Genomic DNA, 18,339 nt, shown 5'->3' on the forward strand with positions numbered 1-18,339 from the left:
TCCGGTCGCCGAACCCCTGCCTGCCTGACTACCCGCCTGCCATCGAACCCCTGCCTGTCTGACTCTCCTGCCGGTTCCTGATCCCTGCCTGTCTGACTCTCCTGCCGGTTCCTGATCCCTGCCTGTCTGACTCTCCTGCCGGTTCCTGATCCCTGCCTGTCTGACTCTCCTGCCGATTCCTGATCCCTGCCTGTCTGACTCTCCTTCTGTTACCTGATCCTCGCCTGTCTGACTCTCCTGCCGGTTCCTGATCCCTGCTTGTCTGACTACTCGCCTGTCTACGGAATAAAACCCCTTTCCTTTATTCCGTCTCCGTCTCCGTCTCCCTGTGTCCAGCATTTGGGTCCCCTTGTCTGTTCCGTGACAGTACGAACTGGCCAAAATGGACCCAGCTGACGCAGAGGCTTCACCGGTTGGAGCGGGGTTCTTCTTTGTTGGGAAGAAGGACGGTTCGCTTCGTCCCTGCATTGACTACCGGGGGCTGAACACTATCACCGTGAAGAACAGGTATCCTTTGCCTCTGATTAGTTCTGCCTTCGTTCCCCTCCACGGAGCCGTGGTTTTCACAAAACTCGATCTGCGCAACGCATACCACTTGGTCCGCATCCGGGAGGGGGATGAGTGGAAGACCGCGTTCAACACGCCTTTGGGTCATTTTGAATATTTAGTAATGCCTTTCGGACTCACCAACGCCCCCGCTGTCTTCCAGTCTCTGGTAAACGATGTCCTCCGGGACATGTTGAACCGCTCTGTATTCGTTTATATTGATGACATTCTGATCTTCTCTAGATCCGTGGAGGAGCACAGGGTTCACGTCCGGCAGGTGCTTCAGCGGTTGCTGGAGAATCGCCTTTACGTCAAGGCGGAGAAGTGTGACTTCCACGCCAACCCCTCCTCCTGGACCTCTCAGCTTCCCTGGGTCGAGTATGCCCACAACACGCTGGTCAACGCATCCACCGGCTTGTCCCCGTTTATGGCCTCGCTGGGTTACCAACCGCCCTTGTTTCCAGAGTTGGAGGAGGAGATCTCTGTCCCGTCAGTCCAGGCTCATATGCGCAGGTGCCGGCGCACTTGGAAGCGCACACGCACCGCACTGCTCCGCGCATCCACCCGCTCCCAACTGCAGGCCAATAGGCGCCGTCTGCCTGCCCCCTAGTACGCTCCCGGACAGTCGGTGTGGCTTCGGGCGAAGGATCTTCCCTTGAAGGGGATCTCCCCTAAGATCTCTCCCCGGTTCATCGGCCCTTTCGAAGCGGAGTCTGTCATCAACCCCTGTGCCGTTCGTCTCCGACTCCCTCCATCTCTCCGTGTCCATCCGACCTTCCATGTATCCCAGCTCAAGCCTGTCTCCACCAGCCCGTTGTCTCCTCCCGCTCCGCCTCCACCTCCGCCCAGGGTCATCGACAACCATCCGGCGTGGACAGTCCGCCGCCTCCTGGAGGTACGTTGCCGCGTCCGGGGCCACCAGTATCTTGTCGACTGGGAGGGGTACGGGCCCGAGGAGCGCTCCTGGGTTCCCCGGAGGAGTATCCTGGATGCCTCGCTGGTTCGGGATTTCCATCGGGACCATCCGTCGGCTGTGGGTCGTCCGCCGAGAGGCGTCCCTAGAGGGGGGGCACTGTCACGTCGCGTCCTGCTACGCGGTCCAATGCCGCCATCTAGTGGCTATGGGACGCTGGTGGGCCTCCTTCTCCCGCACCTGGACGTAATTATCCTTAATGATCGTCCCTACATCAGCCGGGGATTTCCTATCAGCCGGCGCCAGTTCGTCGCTACGTCTTTACAGTTAGTATCGGTCCTACCAGCATTCTCGAGTATTATAGCAGCCTGTCCCCGTAGTAACTCTCTCCTTCCCTTTCTAGTATTCTCCGGTCGCCGAACCCCTGCCTGCCTGACTACCCACCTGCCATCGCTCCCTTGCTTGCCTGTTATCGAACCCCTGCCTGTCTGACTCTCCTGCCGGTTCCTGATCCGTCTGTCTGACTCTCCTGCCGGTTCCTGATCCCTGCCTGTCTGACTCTCCTTCTGGTTCCTGATCCTCGCCTGTCTGACTCTCCTGCCGGTTCCTGATCCCCGCCTGTCTGACTACCCTGCTGGTTCCTGATCCCTGCTTGTCTGACTACTCGCCTGTCTACGGAATAAAACCCCTTTCCTTTATTCCGTCTCCGTCTCCCTGTGTCCAGCATTTGGGTCCCCTCGTCTGTTCCGTGACAGTTACTGGCACCGTGGGTGACGTAAATACGATCAGCAGTGTGGTTCCCCTGTATGTGGTCACAGCCCAATAAAACCGTGTGTCCCTGGAACATCCCATCAATAAAACTGGCAACGATGCCGAGGAAGCTGTGCCCTCTTCTATTGGTCCAATTGTCCGCTCACAGAACAAACCCGTCACCATTTTGCAGTAGGTCTCGCAGCTTTGCTCCCATCTCCTCAAGAGCATGCGGCATGAGGACGTCCCGCACAGTGTTGTAGCAGGGGGGGGTGTAGCGTGGCTGGGCCACGCTGGCAAAGTGTTGCATCCCTTCTCGTTCTCCTTTACTCAGCGCTTCATGGTCCATGTAAATCATTAAAAAAAAGACTGTCTAGTTCCTTGTATCTCGTCCTAGAAATGGTTGGGGCTTTGGCTGCAGTGAAGATACTTTTAAATAGAGAAAGAAATGCTGCTGCATTTCTTTCTCTATGAAATTTCATGAACAGCGATAAGTACATTACAAAAATCGTATTAGGCCTACTTTGAATGACAAAACTAATTTATTTTATTTGTATTATTAGCCTGTATTTACTTTAGCCTTCTACTTGATATGAAGCAGATTCAAATTGCTGACGTTTTTCTTTGCTCTGCGCCTGAAAGAGTGTCGCCACATGGTTGATCTTGCACTACATTCATAGTATTTAGTTGTTTAGGAATAGTAGACTTGTATGACTTATCAGTTTCCCATCCAAAATATTTAGTGAATTTAGCAAATGGCCAAAATTTGAAACTTATTGGTCTTGGTTGCATTGGGAAGAAAACGTGTCTGAGGCTTGCCTCAGACACGTGGTGTGAGCAGTATTGGAGCGAAATTGGAGAGGAAAAGAGCGGCCGCTCCGGCCTCTAAATTAAAAAGCGTTCCGTGCTCAAACAAAATTCCATCCGCTCCTTGCTCGCGCTCCGCTCACTAGCTCTGCAAGAGAGCCATGCTCGCAACGGGGTCCCGCCGCCTAGTCTCCACCAACCCTAAAGAGGGTGAGGGACAGTGCTTGACCTGAATGGGAGGTCCCCAACTCAGCGTTGGCAAACGCGTCACTCGTGCATGGGTGTCAGTTTGGTTTGAAATGTGCTGGGGACAGAGATGCTTTCGGAAGTGCATTTTCAGATGTGCAGTACAATGCGGATGCACTTTTTTTTCTCTTCAGTGCAGGTAATGAAAGGTTCTGAATGACGGCATACCCATGAAGCTTACTACTGAATAAAATGTATACAAAAAACTGATGTGTGATGTATGACGTTTTATGAAGAAAGCGTTTCCAAAAAGCATTGGACATATGACCCACTATGTTCTGCTCTATGTACCTAATGTTGACAATGTGACATGACTAAGCAACCAACATAACAAAGAGGAGCTAGGAAAGGAAATTAACTACGAGTTTAAAGGCTGTGTTGCAGGTTAACCAGAACTTACTATTAATGGGGACATAAAGCACTCAAAATATGTGTATCATTTATGAAATGTCTCCAATAGTATTAAAGTCAATTTTTGTTGTTTTTGGTAGTAACAGGTGTTTTCTGACGCCATTCTGTGATGGCGTCACATTTGGGAGACGTGGTGGAAGGTAGCCTCAGCCTAGTACTAGAACTATGGCATCTAAGAGGTGGCAAGAACCACAAATAACACAACCCGGTATCACGCGATTTCGTGCTCATGCGCACAAACGTTAATCCATTGAATCCAGAGCACGATAGTCCGACTTTTTTCGTGCTACACAGAACAAAATGTAAACCAATGCATTCTGAATGGGAGTGTTCTCAGGCAATTAACGTGCTCCACAAAACGCTACGAGAGAGAGAGAGGGAGGGACAGAGAGAGAGAGCGAGAGAGAGGCTTCAGAAAGGGTGTGCGCAGATAGTACAGTGCACCCTAGTTATGTTTATGCCAAAACCACAAATGCTATATATATTGTGGCAACCCGCCACGTTGAGCGAACCAACTCCTCCCAATCAGGACACCATTTCGTTGGGAAAAGCCAAAAAAAGGCATGTTTATTCCAGAACATAAAAGTCTCTCAAAACACAAATAACGTAAACCTTGGGAGGAATCAACGGTCCCCTCCTTCGTGGGTGGAATCCCGTCACCCACGAGGACCGGTCTCTCCGTGCAGGAGCTCCAGGGCTGGGAGAGCCCCGAATGAGTGGAGAAGCGGGCTATTTAAGCCCTGCTTCTCCACTTGTTCTTCAGGTGCTCTGAATATCCTTAATTGGCCTGGGCCGGGTTGCCACAATATATATATATATATATTGCCTAATTATATATATTGCCTATATATATATATATATATATAGGCTATGTATATAATTAGGTTATAATTATATTATTTAGCGTGTAATGAGACAATCTATAGCCAAATTGTCGAAGATGCCCGAGAATCTCCGGAAATATCAGCATGGGAAATCGGCGCATCAGACCCATGAACCTATAAAGAAAGACGTCATCTCAAGCGGGAGAGAACGTTTGCGGTGCTGGTTTGTGTCACGTAAGTACAGGGCACTCAAGTCTCATGCATTCGGCGTGAGACACACGCAATAGGGGATTATCACGCTTCCTGGTTCCGGTGGCGGGATTTGTCTTCGTTGTGCATGAACACTTCCGGCGCACTTCCACCATGGCTGAAACAAAGGCGAGATGTCACTGCTCTCTGTTCCACTTTGTACATCTAACAAACAACACCAACCCTACTTAAGTTTTCATGGATTCCCGACTGAAATGAGTCTAAGGAAGAAGTGGATTCAAGCGGTTCGCCGGGATGAAGGGCCAAACTTTAAAATAAAACAAGGTAGCATGTTTGTTTGTAGCCGGCACTTTAGTGAATCAGACTACAAACGCTACAGCTAGCAACCAACCGGGGTCACACCAAGCGACTGAAAACCGGGTCTGTACCCTCCCGTTTCCAGTGGAACAACTGGGGACTGCCAAGAAGGGGGTCTGTTTATAAAAGAGCATCAACTCGCTTAGGCCATGACGTTCACCCATCCCTTCCCCTGGAGCAACCGCTGCCCTGTGAATAAGAGCCGATGGAGGAGATCTCAGCTTCGGTGGTGATGACAGAACATGATTTCGGTTCTGCTCCTAAACCAGGTTTGTCAGTGTTTGTTAGTGTTCTGAAATATTGGCCTACTATTACCCCATACTGTTCTTAAACCACCTACCTAACAGGATGTACTACCTATGGTTTAATCACAGAATTGGCTATTAGTAGGTTATACCGAGGAGGTAGGTCAACTTTTCAGAACTCAGGCACATGTTTAGTCTTATTAATGTCCCAGCATTTGACCAAACCACAATGTGAAAAGCTTCATCACAAGTACAAATGTTGCATTTTATATCTTACTTAATTAATTGTAAAGGTGAATATTGAGCTATAAAAAGCAAAATTTAAAAGCAATATTGAGCTACAAAAAGCAATTTCTTTAGAGGTCCAAACTGCTTCCAATATGCAAGTCACAGCCAAAATCTGGGTTAGATGTTTTAATTTCATCTCATACAGGTGCACTGGATGCTGCTGCTGTAAACATACAGCAATTGGAAGAAACAGTCAAGGAGCTGATGAGAGCTGTCACAGCTGAAAGTGGTTCAAGTGCATTTTCACAGATTCTGTGTCTCAGACGCGGACATCCTTTTTTACACCAGATTCACGTCAAGAGAAGTTTTTTGTGACTTCTGGGAGGTTATTCAACCATCTGCCTCCATGTTGGTTTATTGGTCGAAAGCTCAGAAAAAGAAACAAACATTTGAACCCATTTCTCCCAGTCCAACGTGTAGACTGCAACTGGTTGAGTTTTTTCTCTTCTGCTGCCGGGTTGCTGCAGGCCTGCAAGAGAAGGTGCTGGCTGACATGTTTCAGGTCAGTGTGTCCACTGTCTACCATGTTGTTATACCGTGGGCCAACTACCGTTACCTGCTCCTTGGCTCCCTCCCCATCTGGATGAGTAAACTGCAAGTCAAGAACACCATGCCAAGATAATTTGTGCAGTACAGTCCAGATGTTCAGGTAATCATCGACTGCACCGAGGTGCAGTCGATGATTACCCGAACATCATCTTACAAGAACACAACAACCTTTAAGGCCTTGATTGGGATTGCCCCTTGTAGTGCTGTGACTTTTGTGTCAAGTCTCTTCACCGGCTCCATCTCCGACCCAGAGCTGACTGAACGAAGTGGACTGCTGGATTTACTGGAGCCAGGAGATGGCTGCATGGCAGACAAGGGTTTCACCATCGAGAAGCCACTAGCTGATCGTGGGGCAACGCTGATTATACCACCCTTCAAGATGACAGGTAGGCATGAAAGGAATGAACATTTTAAATTAAAACTTTGACCCAAATGTGACCATTAAGATATGCAGACAAATGTTTAAGATGGACTGAAGCACTCACAATAATATTACTAATTAATTTATCTCTAACCACTGCGCAGTTCACTGAAGAGGATGCTCTGAAAACACAAGCAATCGCTCGACTTCTAATCCTCGTAGAAAGAGCAATAGGCAGAGTCAAGGAATACCGCATCTGGGAACACACTGTCCTTTCACCTTGTCTGCGACAGTCAATCAGCTGTGGACCGTCTGCTGTGTGATGACCAACTTCCAGGGACCACTTGATTTAAAAGGCTACATCCCTGTTGAATAGTGTTTCTACTCAAACATGTACCTATAAATATTAAATATAATATATAAATATTAAAACGAGAGGCACTGATTTGGATTGGTCCCTTCATTTTTTCCGGAGCTGTAATTTTGTACACTGAAAACATTGTATATATTGAATGACATGTAATGTAATTGAATGAGAAGTCTTTCATCTATAATCAATTTTAAAGTCCAGTCAGTCCATCCTGAAAGTATTCAAAATTATGTTAATATATAATGTAGTAAATGATGTACTCAGAAAAAGAGAATGAATTAAATCCTTTTATTCTTTCAGTTCCTTTATTCATTCAGTTCATTTCACATTCATTTCACTTTCTGCTGAAGATACACATTCATATATGTACCAAAGAAGTACAAGTCTACCTTATTTTTCATCTCTTATCATTTCATCCCTCCAGACTGAGCTGACGCCAAACCGACGTTAGCATAAGCCAACCTACCTAGCGTAAGCTAGCTAGCAGACACTCGCATTCGTAGTCGTTATATTTCTCGAAAAATAAACAATCCCTTGTCCAGTTTGGAGCGGGCTGTTATGGAGTGTTGTTCGGTAAGTCTGTGAACTTCAGAAAACGTGACTTTGGGTACATTTACCAGGGATGTCGTGAAAGTGAACTGCCGGTCCTCCATCATCAGTTCGCCAGAGTGATGAGTGGTTCACCGGATGTCACAGTGCACAATGAACACCGAATGCGGAAGTACTACGTATCAGCGTGATAATCCCCTATTCGCTCTGTGCACAATATGGCGACCGTTGGCGGAAATGATCTGTATAGGATGCTGAGCACTTCCGGTCTTCCGGTCTAAACATCCAGATTTGACAGCGACCACGAAAACAGCCAGAGAGCGAATTAGTTAGTTTTTCAGTTTCACAATGAGCCTTTTTAAAATCCAAGGGAAGCGACTTAGCTTTCAACAGGTGGGAAACACTGTACGTCATTGCTGTGTGCCGTTGTGTACCTGTTCATCGAAGTACAACAAAACAGTTAGCTTCCATTCATTCCCCGTTGACGCTGCGGTACGGGCTGAGTGGAAGCAGAAAATCCGTAGGGATGACTTCATGCCGACCAAGCACACCCGGGTCTGTAGTCGCAGACTGATATTGATGTGACTGTCGGTGGACGAAGGAGGGTGAAGAAGGGAGCCATACCAGTTTTATTTTCTTGGAACGGATACCAGCTACCTGCGCCCAGACCGAGTGTGTGGGAACGGCGTCCGTGGGCCGAGAGTCCCCCCCCAGAGCCAGACTCGGACTCGGAGATGGAGACTGGAATGGCTCCAGATCATGATTACTGTGTCGTCCCCCAAACAGGAGCGAGGGCAAGTAATTTGTCAGACGAAAACGAAGCTCTATGTCGTCAGATCAGGGAGCTTCAACAGCAGGTGGAGGATCTCAATCTTCGTCAGCGTTTTGGAATAGAGCGTCTGTCTGCATCAGATGAGGACGTGCGCTTTTACACCAGGTTTGCCTCCTACAGAAGTTTCATGGCATTTTGGAGACTAATTGAACCTGCTGTGACCCACAAAATGATTCGCACAACCAGCGCCAAGACAGCCTCTGCCAGCATCAGGACAACGGTAGGTTTATTGTTGGTATGTTTTTGTTGATATGTTTTTAGTTTTATGTTTTATGTTTTTGTTGATATGTCTCAACAGAAACTGAGACCCATTGACGAGTTTCTGCTGTTCCTGATGTACCTGTCAGTGGGTTTTCCTCTGAGGGACCTTGCAGAGAGGTTCAACATCCACCGCACAACAGCAGGTCGTATCATCACTACATGGACCCACTTCCTGTACTGCCTGCTGGGAAGCAAGCGCCTTTGGGTTCCTCCAGAGGTAGTGAGAGCTCACCTGCCACCTGAGTTTGCAGCTTTTGCAAATACACAGGTAGTCCTTGATTGTACAGAAATATTTTGTCAGACACCATCCTCTCTGCTCCTTCAGAGTGAGGTTTTCTCAACCTACAAATCTCATGCCACATTCAAGGCCATGGTTGGCATGGCACCCCACGGTGCTGTCACCTTTGTGTCTGGACTGTATGCAGGCTCTATGAGTGACCGGGAGATTTTCAAGTTGTCTGGGATTGTGAAGCTGTTGAAGCCAGGTATGGCAATCATGGTGGACAAAGGGTTTCGTGTGGACGACCTTGTTCCTTGTAAGGTTTACCGGCCTGCATTTCTCAGGAACAAACAACAAATGAGTCGTGAGGATGTTAGACAGACACAGGCGATTGCACGTCTGAGAGTGCATGTGGAGAGGTGTATCAGGAGAGTAAAAGAGAACAAACTGACAAGGCCATACCACTATCTATATGTGGGAACATCAATGAACTGTTCAGTGTGGCCTGCTTCCTGGTCAACTACCAGAATGGGCCTTTAGTGAAGGCATGGGCAACTAGTAAATAAAGTAAATGTTTTATTTTGTGCTGCGTTACGTCTGTTTGTATTGTCCCGTGTTCTCACCCGAATGGTCTGCACCTTGTCGCGGTGGGTGAGCTTTAAACTGAGACAGGCCAATTTTGTGTTTTGCATTTGCTGTCACTGTGTTTGCCACTGTATGTACATTAGCTTTGGGTTTTAAAGGACTTGAAATGAAAACCAGATGCATCATAGATGACACTAGAATATGTAGAATTTAATAAGGAAAGATTGAACAACACTTTTTCAATGATCCTATATCAACAATCCACATAGTTTTACACTCATTTCAATCAGTTCGAAAGGTATGGTCTTTGAATGAAACATTAATTTAAAAAAGATCAGATTAAGAAATGATAGAAAAAGAAATAATCCCCCCTCTCCCTTATGACCCTGGCAACCTCAGCATCTTCATAAATTCTTTGCACAAGAACATCATCCTCTGCAAAAACCACAAAATCACACCACTGCATCCCTGTGATAAGCAGCTGGCCTTGCACCTGCCAGTAGTAGCTGTGGCTTGGCTTCAGACGGAGGGCGCCATTCTGCATGCGCAGGTACCCGCAGTCCACGTAGCTCTTCACGTTAGGACACTTCACCTCCACCAGCCCAAATGGTGGTGCCTCCGTGGGATCAAAAACGACCCCATCTGGAGAAGAACCGAGCCAGGGAGCATCTGGATGGATGACAAATCCTGATGGCCAGTAGCTGATGTTTTTAATGTGGGCATACTCCTGAATAGCTACTGGCTCCAGTGCAAGCCCCCTCTTCATCAGAGCTGTCTGAACCCCACCTTTGCGGATACGTTCGGCAAGGTTCTCAGCAGAGCTGTGACCTCTGACATGGCACACCTCCCGGAACCTTGAGGAGGTGAGCCTCATCTTCCTCAGGCTGTGCCATTCTGCGCTACCACTCTGTTCCCTTGTGGCCCTCTCAATGGATCTTGCCATGTCGAAATTGATGGTAAGCGCCATTGCATTACATTGTTGTTGGTGAGTGCACACAAAGGAACATGTGCTTGGTTCCAGCCTGTGACCATGTAACGGCAGTGGGGGTGGAGAGGGTGCGTCTGGGTGGTGGATAATGACCCTACTCACTGGCACAGGGTGCTGATAAGAAATAGGGCTTCCATCTTGAACGCTCCCAAAAGTGGAATTGACGAGGGGGACACCAGGACTTATGGAGAGCGTGGTGATTAATGGTGCAAGGTCTGCCATGAAGTCCTGGTATGCCTCGTCGACCTTCAGGACATCTGGGTCTGGCAAGTCCCCCCGCACTGCTTTGTAGCGCTTGCTCCTTTTGAAACAGTTACATCATAATTAAAAAAAAACAATAACTCTTATAACAAAACAATCTGACAATGACTGCAGAATATATTTGTACTTAACAATGAATATTACCTCACACCATCAGCAGCTGTGTACTGTCTCGACTTTGGTTTGGTTGAGACAAATACCATATTACTCACTCTGCCAGGTTTCACACCCTATCAAGAAAGCGGGTAAAGTTTCAATCAAATTTCAAAAATCCATATAACAATCTGCTTAGTTCTTAAGTACTAACCAGTTTTCGGGGCTTATGCCACTGCTGCTCAGTTTCAGTGCAGCTGAGGACTGGCGGAACTGCTTTCAGTTGCAATGCCGAGTATTTCGTGCTCTGGTACAGCAGGATACAAAGTCAGCTCTTACCTCTCACTGACTAATGTACCCATCATGTAAAGGCCTACTTAAACTTGTACTCCAAAGAACAGGAGCAGTACAGAATTGAACAGGTTAGTATACCGTAAATCCTCAATTGTCGCCAGAGGGTTTTATTTATTTAGGCTGCACAGCCTGTTTTCTAATTGAATCTCTGTCTTTACTTGAGGATTTACGATAGCCTAGACTGAGGGTACAAAATCAGCTCTTACCTCACACTGACAAATGTTCCCACCATGAAAAGGCATACTTAAACGTATGCTCCAAAGAACCGTTACCGTTACTGTACGAAAAATGCAGTGCGTTACTATGAATTGATTGAATAAACTGCGTAATCCGAACGCACCCCTGGCTCCTAACACAAACTGCTAGTGAGGAGACCGGTAGGATTAACAACGAGATAAGCGATTATGATTGGCTAAGGCAGAGTCATGTTTCATGGCAGCCAATCGGAGCCAGTGTTTTTACACACAAACCAGGACACGCGCGCCACACACACGCAAACGCACACACCAAACCGATTCGATGAAGCAGCAGAAATGGCGAGTCCGGAGCAATCCGATGAAAAGTTGACATTTTCTGTAGTATCTGGCAGATGTTCCACAGCCTTTGCAACCAAGCAAATTGAAATCCAGGCCCCATCCACACTAACCCGGGTAAATGTAAAAACTCACATGCGCAATGAAAATTATCTCCGTCCACACTATCGTTTTCATATCGTTTTCAGAATGTTTTGCATCCACGTTCCACACTGAAATTATTTTGATAAACAGTTGTTGTCATGGTTAAATTACTCCGCCACGCCTCTCTGTTTAGATTACAGGCGCGCGATCAGATGATATTTACAGTTGATCAGCTGGTTAATCATTTTCGAACAGGTGTTGTGTCGAGATCTGTTTCCCCGTCGAGATGTGTTTCCCCTAGTCCCCGCCCCCGTCCGAAATTACCCGAAGGGCGAAGGAAGCGCGCGTACACAAAAAGCTCGCCCACGAGCTGCTGTGCTCGTACCACAGAGGCACTTTGGAGAGAGCTAAGGTTCAAAACTGACTTTTTTTTTAGAGAGTTTTATATGAAGATGTTGTATTGTAGATTTCTATCAATAAAAAATATTATTTTTGATACTGTTCCCCCTCTGTTCCATAGGAAAGGAGGCTCACACATCTTTCAAATTCATACTGCTAACTTCTTTCCCCACAACAGATAAGTCCTGTGATTTTCAGGCTGATATCACTAAATTTGACCATTTAGAACAGGGGGAACGCATCCTGACAGCTTGGAATATTACTGTCAGATACTGTTCCCCCTCTGTTCCATAGGAAAGGAGGCTCACACATCTTTCAAATTCATACTGCTGACTTCTTTCCCCACAACAGATAAGTCCTGTGATTTTCAGGCTGATATCATTCAATTTGACCATTTAGAAGAGGGGGAACGCATCCTGACAGCTTGGAATAATACTGTCAGGATGCGTTCCCCCTCTGTTCCATAGGAAAGGAGGCTCACACATCTTTCAAATTCGCATCCTGACAGTCAGATACTGCTCCACAGTAATATTCCAAACTGTCAGGATGCGTTCCCCCTGTTCAAAATGATCAAATTGAATGATATCAGCCTGAAAATCACAGCACTTATCTGTTGTGGGGAAATAAGTCAGCAGTATGAATTTGAAAGATGTGTGAGCCTCCTTTCCTATTGAACAGAGGGGGAACGCATCCTGACAGTATTATTCCAAGCTGTCAGGATGCGTTCCCCCTGTTCTAAATGGTCAAATTGAATGATATCAGCCTGAAAATCACAGGACTTATCTGTTGTGGGGAAAGAAGTCAGCAGTATGAATTTGAAAGATGTGTGAGCCTCCTTTCCTATGGAACAGAGGGGGAGCAGTATCTGACAGTAATATTCCAAGCTGTCAGGATGCGTTCCCCCTGTTCTAAATGGTCAAATTTAGTGATATCAGCCTGAAAATCACAGGACTTATCTGTTGTGGGGAAAGAAGTTAGCAGTATGAATTTGATGAAGATGTGTGAGCCTCCTTTCCTATGGAACAGAGGGGGAAAAGTATCTGACAGTATTATGAATGAGCACACTTCATTCAAAATGAAAAGTCTCACAAAAATAATATTTTTCATTGATAGAAATCTACAATACAACATCTTCAGATAAAACTCGCTAAAAAAAGTCAGTTTTGAACCTTAGCTCTCTCCAAAGTGCCTCTGTGGTACGAGCACAGCAGCTCGTGGGCGAGCTTTTTGTGTACGCGCGCTTCCTTCGCCCTTCGGGTAATTTCGGACGGGGGCGGGGACTAGGGGAAACACATCTCGACGGGGAAACACATCTCGACGGGGAAACAGATCTCGACACAACACCGGTCTTGTCAAGAAACGCCGCTCCAAGCAGGCTACGGTTTGAACTGTCGTCTTTCGTTTTTTTTTTACCATCACTTAAGAACATTAAGTACAGCGCTCGCCTCCGGCATTGGAGCAACGAATATGTTTGACTCAATATGTCGAGTTGTTTCTGGATATAAATTAGTACAATGTCCAGAGAGATCCTCATTTGCATTTCACCTGCCATTCTTTTGATGAGCTTCTCTGTCTCTAGCGCAAGCTTGTGGCAGTGTCATGGCAGTGTCATGGCAATCGAACGTCATCGTTTCTGAAAGCCTCCGTCTGTCCACACTACAACGCAAACCCACCTTTTTTCATATTTATCCACCTCAGCGATCGTTTTCGAAAAGCATCGTTTTCAGTGTCGGAATTCTCAGTTTTAGTTTGGACGGAAGGACTAAACAGATGAATATTGATTCATTTGTAGATTTACCTGGGTTAGTGTGGACGGGGCCTCAGTTGGAAGCATATCAGGGCCTTGAATGGGCAGTTCAACCATTAAACACATTAAGGCCAAGTAAAAACTGCTCAGAAAAATCCAAATCTTTCACATATAGCAATTTTTTTTTTTTTTTTAAGTAACGCAAATAGTTACTTTCCTTTGTAACTAGTTACTTTTATTATAGAGTAATTCAGTTACTAACTCAGTTACTTCTGGGAACAAGTAGTGAGTAACTATAACTAATTACTTTTTTAAAGTAACGTTCCCAACACTGTTGAAACGTGATCAGGGACACGTATTTTCTAAATTTTGTATTTCAATTGGAAATATTTGTCGTGTCACTAAGCACGACTTCCAAACTAAGGTTCTGTCCGGGAGCATTCTCCCTAAGGTCCCTTAAGGAGCTCCGTACAGATCATTCATTGTTGAAAATTGTCTGTGATAACTAACAAATGACAGCTTTTGGCCACCCGTTTCTACTTTCACCTTTGATTCTGAGAAATTGTGACAATACACTGATATATTAAATGCAGGTGCGCTGCTCTGAACTGCGAAGGAAAAAAGGGTAGCTACTTCATGTGTTCTTTTTAGAATTGTATGTCTTGATGTTTATTTTATCTAGCCATCTATTCTCTTGTTTTTGGCTATGTGAATGAAAGTCCGCGTCGATGCCTCGCAAGTCCAGTGTCGCGAGCGGACGTTGCCATGACATCTCGAAATCATACCGTATTTAATGGGTTATCATTAATATTGATGTGTAGGGGTTGATTATAACTCGTGATTATTATTGTTTAGACCACGGTCTGGGGGAATACTCGTATTCTGATTGGCTGCAGGGCGTGCATTAACTCCTGATATAGGCCTACAGACACCTGCTAAGTAGTTCGAGTCAGTGTTTAGATTCTCTGCCCGAGCCCGAGCCCAACGCGGGCCGGGTCGGGCCAATATTTCCCACCACAATACTCGGGCCGGGCCTTTGATCAAGCGTTTTTATTTGTATTTTATCATTGGTTTATTGGCCTAATCTGAGGAGAAATCTATGCCATAAACAGAAATATTATAGGCCTTTATTACACGGGTCCTCTCAATGCCGTGGAACGCTCCGTTCACTTGCATGGGTAGTAGTCCGGTGACTTGTCTACCCCAGCGTCTTCCGTTGCTAAGCGACGTCACCGTCTTTGCGGACAAATTAATTCTCTGCTGATCAACACTTCGAATGGCCATAAGACTTGTATGCCCCCCCCCCCCCTTTAAATAAATACTATGGCAGAATTATTATTATTATTATCATTCAACTTGAACATGTGTTTGCCTAGTTTACGACAAAAACAAGACAATTGACGGCAGCTCCTTTGCCGCGTGGTTTTTAGAGCCATGTAAGGATCAGAGGCGGGCGGTCGATAGCAACCACCATAGCAACCATGACGGTCAAGTGACTGGATGCAGCCCCGTTGAAAAAAATAGAATACCACCCTACACACTCAGGAGATTAATGATATTTAAATTATTATGACCATGAAGTCTTTATTTGCATGGGTTTACATTTCGTTCTGTGTAGCATGGAAAAATCGGAGAAACACTCCCATTCAGAATGCATTGGTTTACATTTCGTTCTTTGGAGCACAGTTCTTTTTATTTATTTTCAGTTTTTGAGGAGGTGCTTCAAAGATGCAAATGTTTCTGCAATAATCCAAAATCCAATGGAAAAGCCTGTTGGCTTTTTGTCGAGGGAATCCAGGGCGACGCTCACTTCCGGGTTGGCCAACATACGTCATCCCTCCACCACTCTACTGTAAAAACACATGTTCAAGTTGAATGACAATAATAATAATAATAATAATTCTGCCATAGTATTTATTTAAGGGGGGGGGGGGCAAACAAGTATTTTGGCCATTCGTAGTGTTGATCAGCAGAGAAATAATTTGTCCGCAAAGACGGTGACGTCGCTTAGCAACGGAAGACGCTGGGGTAGACAAGTCACCGGACTACTACCCATGCAAGTGAAAGGAGCGTTCCACGGCATTGAGAAGACCCGTGTAATAAAGGCCTATAATATTTCTGTTTATGGCATAGATTTCTCCTCAGATTAGGCCAATAAACCAATGATAAAATACAAATAAAAACGCTCGATCAAAGGACCGGCCCGAGTATAGTGATGGGAAATATCGTCCCGACCCGACCCGCGTCGGGCTCGGGCTCGGGCAGAGAATCTAAACACTGACTGGAACTACTTAGCAGGTGTCTGTAGGCCTATATCAGGAGTTAATGCACGCCCTGCAGCCAATCAGAATACGAGTATTCCCCCAGACCGTGGTCTAAACAATAATATTCACGAGTTATAATCAACCCCTACACATCAATATTAATGATAACCCATTAAATACTGTATGATTTCTTGATGTCATGGCAACGTCCGCTCACGACACTGGACTTGCGAGGCATCGACGCGCACTTTCATTCACATAGCCAAAAACAAGAGAATAGATTGCTAGATAAAATAAACATCAAGACATACAATTCTAAAAAGATCAGATGAAGAAGCTACCCTTTTGTCCTTTGCGGTTTTCTTACAGAGCAGCGCACCTGCATTTAATATAGGCCTATCCGTGTATTGTCACAATTTCTCAGAATCAAAGGTGAAAGTAGAAACGGGTGGCCAATAGCTGTCATATTGTTAGTTATCACAGACAATTTTAAGTAGAAACGGGTGGCCAAAAGCTGTCATTTGTTAGTTATCACAGACAATTTTCAACAATGAATGATCTGTACGGAGCTCCTTAAGGGACATTAGGGAGAACGCTCCCGGACAGAACCTTAGTTCGGAAATCGTGCTTAGTGACACGACAAATACTTCCAATTAAAAAACAAAATTTAGAAAATACGTATCCCTTCAATAGATTAAATAACGTGACAGTGTCACGTATTTTCGTGAGACCAGGTTCGAGCGTGTGCATGGGTTGAATTGCGTGTGTCTCACACCGAATGCATGAGACTTAAGAGCCCTGTACTTACGTGACACAAACCAGCACCGCAAACGTTCTCTCCCGCTTGAGATGATGTCTTTCTTTATAGAGCTCGTAAATCGCCACCTTCTTTCAAGGAGAGCACCTTCCTTGAAAGAAGGTGGTAAAGTGCACCAAAGACACAGCCATGTTCCGACTGCGGGATCTGTTTGCGAGTGGTGGTGACGTATATCATACATACGCGTCGAGAGCAGCGGGAGTTGTAGTCCACAAAGCGCCCCACACAAAAACGATAGTTATGTTATTATAACTCTAGTTCTATGATTGTAGGCGTAGCCGTCTAGGCTTCGCCTTATGGGCTTGTCCCGTGCTGAAAATTCAAACTATGCACCTATCAGCGTGGGCACTGCCCACATTTCCCACGGTATCGTGTCTATATAACGCGGTGTATACCGTCGCTCATCCTCCAAGCTTTTCTTTCAGCAATTGGAGGGTACAGCAGGTGGGAAACTAGACGGCTACGCCTACAATCATAGAACTAGAGTTATAATAACATAACTATCGTTCTATTTCATGTAGGCTACGCCGTCTAGGCTTCGCCTTATGGGCTAAGGTGAAGCTGCGAGCGGAGCCCGATCAATGTACTCCTGCTGGACCCCAGTCAAAAAGACCTAAGTCACCAGAACACATTAAGACTCAAAAAGCCAAGGAAGTGTAAAACACAACAGCTTTATAAAAAACTAATTCCTCCTAGATCAAGCAAGGCAATGATCAAGGGAGAAAAAAGTGAGTCTGTAAAGACTCCGGCTCTATTCCGTGCTTCATGGAACCCATGAAAGGAAAAGAAAAACCAGAGCAACTAGGTTTCCATTAGGTCCGCTACCACCGGGGGCGGAGCTACGGAATTCGGCTCTCCAATAATGGGACTCTCTCGGCCGTTTCTTATTTGAAGAAAACGGCGGGAGTGCCACACTGGTAAACAAAACCACCAGACAATTGGCGAGCCAATAGAAAACCCCCTAGCCTGTTTTTCATTTGAAAAAAGGTGGGAGAGTAAGACTGGTAATCAAGTCCAACTCGCCAGCCGGCGAGAGGAAATCCAACCACGACGCTTTAAAGAACATGTCTATATTCTTAAGCCGTAAAAGGGGTCCCGGACTCTAGCACAGAGTTGCCGAGTGAGCCCCTGGACATGTCTAACATGTAAAAACGGACAAAGGGGCCGGGGGAAGACCAAGACGCAGCCGCGCAGATGTCTTCCACCGAAACGCCCTTGAGTAGAGCCGTTGAAGCGGCCACGCTCCGTGTGGAGTGAGCTTTAACGCCCAACGGTGGCGCCAAGCCCTGCCGAGAGTAGGCTAGGCAAACACCCTCACATACCCAGCGAGAAAACCGCTGCTTAGAGAGAGCGCGGCCCCTGCTAGCGTCGCTATAACACACAAACAACTGTTGTGTGGAGCGGAACGCTGCCGAGCGATTCACGTACATAGCCAACGCCCGAACCGGGCACAGGAGATGCAACTCCGCCTCCGC

General features: G+C 46.3%; 2 protein-coding genes and 1 long non-coding RNA gene across 5 annotated transcripts in view; 1 reads left to right on the plus strand and 2 right to left on the minus strand.

The window, feature by feature from the left end:
• Positions 1-18,339, minus strand: part of LOC132469551 (capping protein, Arp2/3 and myosin-I linker protein 3-like) — a 189,467-nt gene that overhangs the window by 93,279 nt on the left and 77,849 nt on the right.
• LOC132469054 (uncharacterized) lies at positions 4,780-7,619 on the plus strand. Of its 3 annotated transcripts, none has more exons than XR_009528312.1 (4): positions 4,780-5,333; positions 5,743-6,246; positions 6,398-6,532; positions 6,672-7,619. It is a non-coding gene; the product is annotated as an uncharacterized LOC132469054 (long non-coding RNA). The 3 variants fall into 3 exon arrangements; XR_009528313.1 differs by having other exon boundaries at positions 5,743-6,099; positions 6,348-6,532; positions 6,672-7,617; XR_009528311.1 differs by having other exon boundaries at positions 5,743-6,099; positions 6,672-7,616.
• LOC132469784 (uncharacterized) lies at positions 9,239-10,929 on the minus strand. Its single transcript, XM_060067856.1, has 2 exons — positions 10,718-10,929; positions 9,239-10,613 (listed from the first exon to the last, which is right to left on the minus strand). Exons 1-2 carry the CDS (start codon positions 10,774-10,776, stop codon positions 9,659-9,661), a joined length of 1,014 nt encoding a protein of 337 aa, XP_059923839.1. The 5' UTR covers positions 10,777-10,929; the 3' UTR covers positions 9,239-9,658.

The sequence above is a fragment of the Gadus macrocephalus genome, chromosome 12 (assembly GCF_031168955.1).
Source record: "Gadus macrocephalus chromosome 12, ASM3116895v1".
Taxonomy (NCBI): Eukaryota; Metazoa; Chordata; class Actinopteri; order Gadiformes; family Gadidae; genus Gadus; species Gadus macrocephalus.